Source organism: Ambystoma mexicanum, chromosome 9 (assembly GCF_040938575.1).
Source record: "Ambystoma mexicanum isolate Mex_15411 chromosome 9, UKY_AmexF1_1, whole genome shotgun sequence".
NCBI lineage: Eukaryota > Metazoa > Chordata > Amphibia > Caudata > Ambystomatidae > Ambystoma > Ambystoma mexicanum.
In genome coordinates, this window is record NC_090931.1 from 1,087,478,148 (window position 1) to 1,087,491,468 (window position 13,321).

Sequence of the window (13,321 nt, forward strand, 5' to 3'; positions counted from 1 at the left end):
CGGGACCTTTCCCGTGAATCGTGCCGACCGCCCGAAGGCGTACAAGCGGTGTCTCTCGACCAATCACGACCGACCCCACTCGGAGGCGCGGACGGACCAGTGCCCTGCGATTCAAGAATCGCTAGCATTTTCTTACCAAAGAAGCCCATTCCTCCGGCGTTGCATGCTTGGTGGGATAAGCGACCCGCCGACCGATGACAGCTCTTCCGGGAGTGCCTCGTAGAGGCAGAGGAGTGGCGGGACCTACTCCCGGACCGAGACCCACTGGACTTCCGATAAAGATGCAGAGAGTCGCCCCTAGAATCGTCCGTCGAAAGCACCGCAGACCTCGACTTCCGTGGCTTGGACACCTTACCTACCAACAGTTTCTTCTTGCGCTCCTGCAAGGCTTTGGACGTAAGCGACTGGCAGTCGACACAATCATCTGTGTCATGGGTCTCCCCGAGGCACCAGAGGCAGGCATTGTGCGAGTCCGTCACCGACATCTTGGACCCACAGTTCCCGCACTTCTTAAAGCCCGGACGCGGGGTGGAAGAAGAGGTAGACATCACGAAGGATACTTCACAAACGAACAGGTTCGAAGAACCGATAAAGAACAGAAACTCGAAAGAGTCGAGGCGTGCTGAGATCTCCAAAGTGAACACGTTCGTGGAAAAAACGGAACTGAGGCTACGGGCATCGTGCGTCCTACTTATAACATCCAGTGACGTCGGCCGTCGGAGGAGGTCCTCGAGGGTGGCGTATCGACGTCATCGGCGCAGGATGCAGACGCCGAAAGATTTTCCGAAGCAGCACAGCTGTGGTGATTACTGTCATAGATATGGAATCATCGGAGGACCCAATCCCCTCGAAGAGGTATTTTCCATCTTTGATCTGAGTGCTTCTCATGCTCTATGCCTGAAGGATCTAAGAGCTAGATGAAAAGTACCACAAGTACAACATAAAAAGACAAAGAACCTGCCGAGGATTCAACAGAAGGTGGGTGGCAGTACCCAAAACTTCATTAGAAATCTCAGACCGGATTCAGAATCATTACAGAGTAATGCGTCCCCGACAGGTGAAGAAATTGACCTTCCTCACAACGTAGCCGAAAGGCAGATTGAGGAGACAAGAGAAACTGAAAAAATCTTGACCAAAACAGAAATAACAAATGAACAACCTGAGAGGGAAACTAATGCACTACTGCAACTATCCACTTATGAAGATGAAGACTTACCTGACACAAAGAGAGATGGATCTAGCAGCATTACCCATGTCGACACAGAACCTGAAGATTGGTCTGAGAGACCCCTGGCCGAAGTCCACTCTTTCAAAGCATGGAAGCAAGAAGACGCAACGTGGATGGTATGACTTCCAAAGAAAAACTATGGCATACCTTCATGGAAGCCATGGTCGGACGTTCCACGCCATAGAGGCCTCATGGAGGGAGACGTACAGAAACGCAGCAAAGGAGAAACTGAGCTGAAAATCACAGGGAAGATCATCCTACAAGAAAGTATTCTTGAGGTAGGATATTCCACCCACAAAATCCCCTTAGAACGAGTCCTAAAGGCAAATGATGGCCAAATCATGAATCGTTTAAATTTGATGATATTGCTACACAGCATGCCACGACTAAGAGTAATTGAGCACAAAGATATTAAAATAGTGCCCTTTCCCAATGAATTGAAGAATGATACAGCATGCCTTCACATCACAAGACAAGCAGTTATAAGCCTATTAAGAACAGTCACAGATGGACTTCGAGCTCTGGGTTTTGACCTTAAACCCTGTCCACGAGAGTCAACATCACAGACACGGAAAATACCTGGCCTTAAAACAGCCTGGAAGATAGAACAAACATTCCATGAGTAAACCAACGAGGCAAAACTCCACAAACCGGACAGATTTTCTCCAATAACTCTCCATGGACCGGAAGCCCTATGCATGGAGATTAAAGGCAGACCATCGGTGAACCCAACTTTGAACAGAACAAAAACAAACCATCAAAAACAAGAGTAGAAATGGAAAAGTCTTGGGGCTGGTTAGCGACAACTTCAGCCATGCAGCGAATAGACCAAAAGTGTAAAACCCACAGGAATCCTGCTAATTAGCTTGTGCAATACTCGTGGCTTTGTCCATCTATCCCAATATCTAGACCTAGAATTGACAGCATTAGACGTGCTATGTTTGCAGGAATCCTGGCTTCAAGAAACACCAATCCTAGATGGCTTTACCGGATTCCTAAATAAGGCTCTTAAAGGGAAATGTGGAAGACAGTCATCAGGACTACTAATGTTCTTAAAAAAATAGCACAATGGGGAAAGTGTTGAAAGTTATTTACCCCTTTCCCTTGATATCGTCTTAATAAAACAGGAAGATCTCCCGCATTCCAAAGAAGGAGTCCAAATAATCATCAACCTCTATTAGAACGTTAAAGCAAAAAAAGGAGGGAGTTTCTTACAACTAGTCATGAAATGGATTGACGACCTGAGGGCAGAATACAAAGACCTACAAATTATCATCTGCGGAGACCTGAATATAGACTCCCTGGGAACAGCAAAGGGGGGCGAAGAGAGCTGGCCTAAAACCGAGAAGTCAGCTCATACTAAGAAGTTGCTAGAAGAGACGGAGATTAGAGATCTACATATGGTCAATGCCCAAGTAAAGGGTCACTTGACAGGAGCAAAAGCCTGGTCTTCCAGTAGAGCAAGCGCCACACTTGACTATTTCTTTGTCGATGTACCAACCTTCAGCAGAGTGACCTCACTAAAGATCCTGTCATCCCTGCAGAGTGATCATAGACCATTAATTCTAACCTGCTCCAAGCAACGCTAAAGAAAACACACAAAAGGTGGTGAGAAGCGTTGGTCCTGTAAGGTTGAGCTCAATAATGGACGTAACAGACTGCGGATCTACTCAAAATCTACTCCTGCACTTGCAATAGCTATAAAGCAAATGGCATCTTTCCCTGGAAATGGCTTCTGACTACGAGCCATGTTTATTCGCATTTAGGGAAATACAACATGGGACAGGCAAGACCATATTCAAGCGGAAACATATATCTGATGCAGTCACAGTGGAAAAGAAGAAGCAACTGGCGAAAGACCTAAGGTCCCTAAACTATGAACCGCTAGTCGGAAGATCGGAGAAAAAGAGAGCCTGCAAACAAAAATACAGTAATTGAGTGAAGTCTCACCTATATCAAAAAGATTCCGAGCATATGTTAATGGCCTTAAACACCAAATTTTTCTTGTCCCTCGTGAATGACAAAGGAAACAACGATGGAACCTTGTTGTTAAACCCAATTCAAGAAAGTCAATGGGTGTAACACTTTGAGCGGATTTATGGCCAAAATACCTCAGCAAGCTTAACATCGAGAGATAAATTAGTTAAACCACGGGCCATAGACTTCTCCAAAACCGAAATAAAGCTCATAATAGCAAAAGCGAGTACATCCAGGGCACCAGGTCCTGACGACATGTCGAATGCCATGCTGAAGGCAGCTCTGGACCTGTGGACGGACTTTTGTTTCGATCTCTTTACTAGAATCAATCAATCCGAAATAATGCCTGACTCGTGGAAAAAAGCAGTCATGGTGCCAATCTTCAAGAAGGGAAATAGAGTGAAACCAGAAAACTATCATCCCTGTTGGATGTATTGGGAAAGGTATATGCAGGTGTTTTGCTTAAGCGTCTAAACGAATGGATAACAACTAGCGGCCATTTTGACCCTAGACAATCCGTTTTTTTTGGGAGAAAGTAGACTGTGGATTGAACCTCTTTCTACTCAGCCTCTAAAAAACAAAGACCCTAAAGAAAAACGAAAATCTCTACCTAGCCTGTATTGACATGGAGGCAGCTTTTGATAGAGTGGATCGAGACATCTTGTGGTCAAAACTCTGTCACAAAGGCTGCCCGAAAGATCTAATAGCAGCAATTACAGCTCTGCATACCGGAACATCGCTGCAGGTCAGGTTACAGCCCACAGGCAAGCTAACAAGAGAAATATTGACCAGAAAGGGACTCAAACAGGGGTGTCCCCTGGCATATGTATTATACAACTTTTTCTTGGACATGAAAGATGTATTCGAACCGAGCACATTTTAACTGTATGCTTAATAAAAAAATATCCATGCAGAGCTCAGACAGTAGCTAAAAACTAATGCCAAGGTTAACGTGAAATGAGGGAGGATCGGTATGGCTGAACGAGAGCACGAGATAGCAATTCCCAAGACGCAAGCAGTATACTCCCAGATTAATTAAAGTTTTAAAGGGTGCAACCAGCCTTTGTTAGCCAGGGGCAACAAAACAGTAACCCGAAAGACTCCATGAAGAGTAACTCAAGAGTGTCTCTAATGGCCATAGAAAAAAAACAAGACACATTAATATTAGCTGATATCTCGATAAATAAGAGGTAAATCTATTCCAAACATGGTCCCATCGCATGTGACACATAATTGGAGAACACTGGCCATTTATTAGGAACAAATACAGATAGGACACCTGCCATACTCCCTAAACGCCCACGTAGACATGAGGCGCCACACAAGGCCAAGTACGAAGAGATTGCCCAGTCTCATGGCCTGAGAATGAAGGATGGTCACTTTTAATTGGAGGAAGACTGTTCCATGGGCCTCTCTCCCCCTACTCTATGTCTGGCTCAAATTCTGATGACCTGCTAAGTGTCCAAGGTTTCTAAGCAATGTGCCAGCCTATCAAAATCCTTAGAGACATGCCACCCGTCAAGTAGTATGCCAACCAATCCCTCGCCGCGAAGATGATGTAGATTTATCTTTATCAATATAGGGTTGGTTCCAGGCGGAGCCATTAGATATGTATAACCGAAGGAGCTGTTTAACCTGTATCTAATCTATATATAGCCAAACCCACTAACCTAAACTGATATTATGTTATGTCATTGATGACACATTTGGAGTACTTAAGAAATTGTTTTACTAAGTATATCGAGAGCAATGAGATGTCAATGCTTGTATGCTGTCCCGGCTTTGTTTTGATGTGAATAAAGTTGGGTTTTGCAGTGCACTTTTTCTACTCTGTCATTGGGCCACATTGCAAGGTCGACAGCAGGGATGTTACAAGTCCTGGCGGCCCAGGATGTCAGGCGGCAGGAACTGTAAGTCCCCATTCCCATGGAGTCCCTGGGAATGGGGACACGGAAGGACCGGCGCTGTTGCTAACGGTGTTTCCATGAAACCCATGCCTGTAGGGGCTGGTGCTCCCGGCAGGCCAGACCTACCGAGAGCACAGGCCCCTGCAGGCATTCTCATAGTCTGGCAGTCCGGAAAGGGTGCCAGAACGTTGCTACCAGCACTCTTATTTCCAGACCACCAGACTTGTTATGAGGCCCATTGAGCCTGGTTTGGATTGACTGTTTCCTCTGGGCATATCTGGGACTTTTGGGCCACCTTAACAGGAGCACATTTTAAGTCCATCACACCACCACTCAGTGGCTCATTTCAGTACTTCCCAGTAAAAACTGGAAACTGCCTAAACAGGTATTTGTTTGCAGGAGCATTAAGTATTTGCTACTTTTTGATCAACACTATGCTTTGATCATTCTACATTGGCTCTACCGGCATTCCCTTTTTTAACTGTACAAAACTTGCATGTGCATTTAACCTTTCTCCCACCTTGCACTTTTTCCCCCTCATCTGCTCCCCTTTTTCTATATTCTTGTAGACTGAGTTATGGATAGACCACTCACCGGAAAAGCCTCAGTGTTTTTAAACCACTAGGGCGGTGACTGATTCAGTAAAGTACCTATCTTAACAGACAATGGCCCTCATTACGACCCAGGCGGTAAGTTACCGCCTGGGTCGTACCCTTACCACCATGGCGTAAACTACGTTTACGCCATGGTGGTTGGTGGATTTACCGCCCCATTCCAAGGTGAGTGGTGCGGTAAATCCCCATTTCCCATTTTACCCTTCCCCATTCCCATTTTCGCCCCATAGGGCATAATGGGAATGGGGAAAGGCGATAATTACGGCACCGTAAATTACGGTGCCGTAATTATCGCCAAGGTCCCTTTGCGGCATGGATTTTAACGGCTGCAAAAAAGCAGCCGTTAAAAGCCATCCCGCAAAGGGAACCTTGTAATCAGGCGTTAAGGGTCGGCGCCGTTTACGGCGCCGTAAACCCCTTAACGCCTGAGTCAGAATGAGGGCCAATGGCACAACTTGACATGTCTACTAAGTTTTTCAAATAATCTTCCTGTAACTATAACCAAACTTCGGCCTGCCAAGTTTGTTTGCACTGTAATGTACAGTTTAGCCTGCACTCTTTGCTAAATTTGCATGTAAAGTATTGCAAAGCCCTGAACTGCGATCAGTTGCTTTAGGGATAGGATTGTTGCATATATACATGCTGCACACTCCACCTTTGAATGCATCATCCCACATTAGTTGACCCACTTCGACATAGAGTTCGGTCCTCATGCCCGCAACCACATAGTCACTGACAGTGCAAATCACTCGATATTCAGCACATAAAACAGCTGAATAGTATACTATAGTAGTGATCATCTACGCCACAAATTGTCATTCATGCAATCATAATTGTTTAGTATCATGTAATGGCCTTCTCATGCAATATACTGTTTGTCATGTATGTTCAGTTTATGGTCTGTCAAACCCTCGGACAACCTAAAAACCTTTGAGGTCATGTCGATCTGCAATTGTCTTATTCCTACTGAAGGAACCATATACTGCCCCAGAGGTCCTAGCAAACTATCCCCCAGTTTCCCTCCTTCCCTATGAGCCAAAGGTCATTGAGCAGGTGATCTTCGATCAGATCACTAAGTTCCTTGAGAATAATGGCCTTGAAGATCCGCTTCAATCAGGCTTCTGTACTGAACATGTCACTGAGCACACACGCATGCATGTCTCAAACTTTCTTTCTGATACTAACCACTTTAAACTCTCTTCTACATTCATCCTTTTGCAGCGATAGAAGTGTACCAAAAATGTAGAGGAACTGACTCTGGCAGGACACAGAGTAGGAAGAAAGGGAGCATTGTTAAACACATTTTACAAGGGTTGCAGTCATGCTGGTTGACAGCCAGTTCAGTCGAAACAGATTTCAGTCTAGCTGCAACTGATATCCAGTGGTAAAGTGGATAAGTGTCTTTAACTTCATAAAGACAGTTCTGGAATGGTGAAAATGGTTGCAAAAAGTAGTGGAGCTGTTAACAATAAAAAATAAAAGTAGTGGAACACTGCTCCCGACCGTTCCCGCTCACTTCAACCACTGTCCTTTTGGAACACTCTTCCACTTTTAACTTTGTCTACCACTCCTTCCTCCTCCTCACTCTCTAGTCCCTCCCTTGGGTTTCAAAACAAATATGCCTTTGTCTGGATTGATTCCTACCTGCAAGCTCAATCCTCTACAATCTCCGCGAACTCACAAACCACTGACCCCACCCCTCTCCCTGTCAGCCTCCCCCAAGGATCAATCCTTGGAGCTCTGGCTCTTCACCCTGTATACCTCGGCCTAAGAAGCCTTATCTTATCCTCTGGCTTTCACTATCACCTTTTAGATGACACTCCATTTTATTTCTCCTTTCCCTCCATTACCACAGCCATCGTTGTCAAGGAGTTCCCCCCTTCTCACCTGGGTCCGTTCTTTGCTGGAGTCCTTGGTCGCTGCCTTCTTGCGGACGAACCTGGTTTTGAACAATGCTGCCCGAGTCTCTTCCGACTCCAGAGTGCGTTCAGTTCCGGGACGCGCATCCAGGAATCCGAGGAACTAGGAAAGGTGCAACTAGCACACGAGTCCAGGAAATAGGAGGAAAGGAAGGGGCAAGGAATGGGTAGATAGACAGGTACAAGGAAACAATACCACAAGCTACGGGACACACGTCGGATCGCTACTTTGCAATAGCATTGAGACGTGCGGTACCGCGGAAGGCGTGGTCTATTAATAGAATACGTTATGTCCGCGCATGGAGCGAGAAAGGGGTTTTACGCTGGATGACCATGTTGGTAGTTTTATGGAGTGCACGCCCCGTTGTGACAAGGACCAGGAAGTCCAAAAGGGACGTGTTCTGTAGTGCATGACAATCTTTGAACGAAGTATGAGCTGTCTCACTGCAATTTGTCACTGGATGGCACCCTGCTGCCTCATACTTAACTCTTGAAAAATGGAAGTCATCTTTCTCTGGCTTCCAATGCCATTCCTACCCTCCCCTCTCCTACTTCCTTTCCGCCTGACCTTCTTGCTCCCTCAACTAAGACTTGCAATCAAGGGGTCGTATTTCATAGCGACCTCTGACTGCAACAATTCATCACTACCATTGCCTCTGCTGCTCCTAACTTCAAAATTAATAAAATATGTCCTTTTCTTACTATCCGCTCTACGAAAACTCTAATCTCCACCCTTGTGCTCAGCAAACTTGACTACTGCTTAAGCCTAGGCCTTGGCCTTCCTCTCAACTCCTTGTTCCCTCTAGACAAAGGGCTCCATCACAGCCTTGGTGGTAATTGAGCCGGGATACCTCCAAGGCAAGCATCATTACCGCAACTCGGCCCGGCTCCATCGGTGCCAGATCCGCAGTTGTGGTAAGGATGTAATCCTCCATTTTGTTAAGAGTCCATAGGACTCTATGGGGCTTTTTAGTGATACTACCGTCAGCGGTAATAGTGCCGAAAATGGGCGGAAAACTGGAGATTTACCCCCAGCTCATAGCAGGAGGTAAATCTCCAGCTGTTCGACTGAACTCGGGATTGAGCGGGTGGGTAATGCGGTGGTTACCGCTGCATTTTCGCCTCTCCGCCCAACCCGTGATGAGGCCCAAAGTCTCCAATTGTGCTACTGTACACTGTACAACCTACCCAGATCCTTCCCCACTACCACCTACAGACAACAAGCTGGTTGGCTCTCCATGTACATCCACTCCCTTTTCAAGCTCCTTCTCCTAGTCAACACAACAAAGCTATCAATATTCTTGCTCCTCACTGCCTTTCTGATTGCATCTCTGTTTACTCAACATCTCATTCCCTCCGATCTTCCTCTGCACTCAACCCCACTGTCCCATGCCCTCCCTGTGCCTCCCTGTGCCTCATCTGGCTTCTACTCGTTCTCCCTACTCTCTCCGCTCCACTAGAATCTGCTGTCCATCACAATCAAAGCCAGCCCAACTGTGGATCTCTTCAAAGCTTGGCTCAAACTTCACTTATTTCCTAAAGAAGGTGCTTCCACTTTCCTCGCGCCCAGACTCCAACCTGACCCCACCACTCACTCCAGTGATGCTTACTAATGTAATTGTGTACTCAGTTTGAAGCACTTGCCCTTTTAGGATAATGTTACCGTTGTAAGTCACCTACATTTATTTTGGTATGCTTTGTTTTGTCCCTGATATATGTCCCACTTGTGTGCACCCTCATAGACTGGCTCCCCACTTCTTCTCATATTTGAGGTACTGTACAGGCATAATTTGTGGGAAAGCCTTCGCCATCTGTAATGGTGTTATTGTAAGTAAATTCTGATCGGAGTTAAAATCTCTCAAATAAATAGGAATACAAAGAAATACAAATGGCAGTTAGGCGCGATACAAACATAACATACGTTGTGGGGTGCCTTAATGAATGCAAAACCCACTTGTTTTTGACTTCTGAGTCTCCTATGCACTACTGAATTAGAAGACGGTAACTCCGTTTTGAAAGTGTAACTATTGCGAAGACATAAAACAATACATAATAGAGAGCTTTGAGTAACTAATTCTGCAGACATAAGTGGACAGTTCGTTGGTGTCAGATATTGGTACCTGTAATAGCCAGGCATCACAATGTGCACCCCTGCACTTGGCTGGCAGATGTTTGGGACTTCCTGGTCATCCATTTTACGCAGCGAGTCTGTAAAAGGTCCTGTGGCGTTGATAACACATTTGGCGTTGACATCAAATTCCTTCCCTGTGAAAGAAAGCAACATCAATCACACAGCCTATTCGTTTCCTGGCACACTTGTGTTTTTTGATTAGTAACGTATCAGTGATCCTCAGCTATTGTGAAGTGTCGCAGAGAAAAATAGCGGAATTAACATTAAACGTCTTTTTAAATGAACACTTACATAAATAAGGAGGAAACTTTGGAATAACTAATGCTAAATGCTTTTCCTATGTTTATAAACACCTGTCTAAAGTCCTATTCATCATATGTGTAATATGGAAACAAAATCAATCCCATAAACATCGATTATGAAGCATTATTATTTTGCATGAAAAGGGAGACAGTTGCAATCAGCACACTCCATACTCTGCTTTATAAATTAGGCTTGTTTAAAAATGGATTTTAATGTGAATAGGATAATCTCCACTGGCCAGGCTCGGATGACAATAGGAACCTGACACAAGTTAAAGATGATTGACATTAATGGCATGCCAGTGTGCGTTATGACACGACACTTTGCAACGCCTATGTCGCCAGCTGAATGTTTTGGTAGCCACTAATTCACTCAACCTGCGATATTGCCACAATACACGAAAGAAACTGAAAAAGCGGCATGCACGTGTATGAAATGAAGTAGCAAATAAGGTTTTTAAAATAAGTATGTACTGAAACAAGCACTAAGTAAATGTCTGTGGTTGCAGCATTTTAACTGTTTCTTTCCATCGTTGTAAGCCCCGTCCATACCTGTTAAAACGTCCTTGCACCGTGCGCCATAGACACGCATCTTGCCGCTCGCCGGGTCTGTCTTCTTCAGCAAGTGTACCACTTCAGTGTAATTGGCTGTGGCAGCACCATACCTGGCAGCAGTGAGGGCGATGGCGAGGTTCATTCGTGCGTCGTTGTGTTGTCCTGCAGCAGGGGACAGAACCAGGGGAAGGACATGAGTCACCTCAAGCCACGGACTTGTGCTATGGAAGTGTGTCAGAAGCGATCTGTCACATCTGTCCCTGTCACACTGAATATACATGATGGCTGGTCAGATCGAGCGGGAATTATTTAAAGACACGTCGTCTCTTCTAGGTCACGCATTTCAGGAAAGGCAGACACAAGGCCGTTTTCTACGTTAAATAAGCGAGTCACTCTAAAATGCATTGTGGACCTACATAATTTAAAGCTGTTAACATGTGAAACAAACGGTGTGCTTTAGGGAGGCCATATCGTGATAGCATGTATTGCTGACAGCTCTACTGGTGTAAGAAAGCATGATGCTAGCTACACTCAGGCCATCAACAGAAAACGACGTCTAATCAGATGTGTTAACCAATACATCCGCGCCACGAAACAAAGACAAACATATTTAAATAAACATCCACATAGTAAACCAGCACACTGAAGCACCAAATGGCAAAAACAGCAACGTCGTTGTTTTGACTTTTCCTAGCGGAACATTCTTTACTGAAACTACAGTAGGTGGATACATAGAAAACCCCATTAAATAACGGTCATGCATTTGGTTAAGGCGTTCCACTGAAGCTGCGATGCTTATTAACGGGTCCGTAGTAGTTAAGGGCGAAGGTTTACGTTAACAAAAGGATGAGCAAGGCAGAGGCGATCATCGCTTGTACCCCCAGGAACCATTGGCGCGCGACAGGCTGACCAACCTCACAGAGAAATGAACGTGTAATTGTTCCTGCCCGTGATTCATGCTACCGCACACTGAACATCCACTATGAACAGTCCCTTCGTTATTATTCGGCCTAAACCCCCTTCACCCATCAGTGGTACGCCCTAAATTTGGAGGAATTGCAAGGAGCAGCTGCACGCCTCCAACACGTTCAGCTTGGAAAAAGCTGGTCCAATTAAAAAGGTCTACAGGACAGATTAATCTATCTGACTCTGGCCTGGCTTAAGATATGCAGCGGGGGTGTGCTCGCTCTAGCTGCAAGTGGCCCTTCAGGCGAGCTCAGCAGTATTGCGGGCTGTGATACACTCCCTTTGACCGCGTTCACCAGCCCCGCAGACAAGCGCTAACGAGTGATTTCTGGCTCAGCGGCACACACCGCTACAGCAGGGCCTGAATCTTCGGTGAGCATGTTCTGAACCCACCTACCACCTCAGATCGGCCATTCCTCTCACTGCTTCCTTGGAAGCCATCAGCTAGTTTTATTCCCTGTGATGAGAAGAAGGTGTTGTGATTTTGCAGGCTGCATGGAAACGAGGGACCGCATCAAACATGAACAAAAACAGCCATACACCTCCTTCAAACTATTTTAAAAGTTCTCCTGTAAGCAAAGTAGAAACTACATCACAATACAGTAGTTTCACTGACATTATGGGGTTGAGTAAAGCGCCATGAAGAAGGCATATAGGTTTGGACAAGGTTTATAAGGAACAAGTTACTTACCTGTAACTGTTGTTCTCCAGCATGGGTCTGGCATGGATTCACATGCTCATGCAGGGTCGGATTGGCCCCTCGGCCTTTCGGCCGTGGCGAAATCGTCCCTGGGGAGTGGGGGCCGGTTTCTGGCCATGCCTGGGCTGGTTCGGAAGAAAAAAAATAAAAAATTTTTTTCAAAAAGCCTTTCATCCTTCTTAGGTGGATAAATGGGTACCAACACAGGTTGGATGATATTTTATGCATATTTGTTCTATAAAAAAAAGAGCTTAAGCATAAGTGCTATACAATAACATTATCATTTGGCCTTGGACGTCTGCTTGGATTCACAGTAATTTAGTGTACTTAGGGACAATGCTATTTGATGCCACTTCCTGTTTTGTCAAGGGGTGAAAGGTTGTGTTTCATCGATTCCCAGGATATCACTGTGGGGTCAAAGGACATCACTTCTGGTGATGTCATCAGAGGTCAAGGGTCGTGAGGCGAGGGGTGGGCCACTTTTTTTTGGGTGACCGGGCCTATTTCTTGTCTCAGTCTGACCCTGTGCTCATGAATATCCCCAGTCATCAGGCTGGGAATCCTCGGTAAAGAAAAAATCAGTATCAGTTTCATTTCTGATCTGTCTTTCTTAGTAGTAACCAATCACTGATCTCTGGGTCATACTGCCCCCAGCCAATGACTGCCCTCTCCCTAAGCCCCACCTCTGGCAGCCATCCACAGATTTGGTAGCACGCCATGTGGCAGTATGACCAAGTGAAGAGCCGCAGAGGGGTAGGCGGGAGGGTTCGCCTACCCCTCTGCGGCATGTGAATCCATGCCAGACCCATGCTGGAGAACAACAGTTACAGGTAAATAACTTGTTCCTTCTCCAGCATGGGGTCTGGCATGGATTCACATGCTCATGAATAAAATACATGGCAGTATACACATGCACAACCACGGGAGGTGGCAACAGGCTCAACATTAAGCAATACAACAACCCAACATTAAGCATCTCTTACCTCCTCACCAGGCTCACCTTAAGCGAACAGGTTGCGCAG

At 45.7% G+C, this 13,321-nt stretch overlaps 1 protein-coding gene across 11 annotated transcripts in view; it reads right to left on the reverse strand.

Annotated features, from left to right (window-relative positions):
• The window catches only part of GPD2 (glycerol-3-phosphate dehydrogenase 2), a 2,458,594-nt gene that overhangs the window by 797,181 nt on the left and 1,648,092 nt on the right, over positions 1–13,321 (reverse strand). For all 11 annotated transcript variants that reach the window (XM_069616409.1, XM_069616412.1, XM_069616410.1 and 8 more), the window contains 2 exons: positions 10,631–10,795; positions 9,766–9,910 (listed from right to left, as the gene is read on the reverse strand). In XM_069616409.1, the coding sequence (XP_069472510.1) occupies positions 9,766–9,910; positions 10,631–10,795 (310 nt within the window). The remainder of the gene's footprint in view (positions 1–9,765; positions 9,911–10,630; positions 10,796–13,321) is intronic.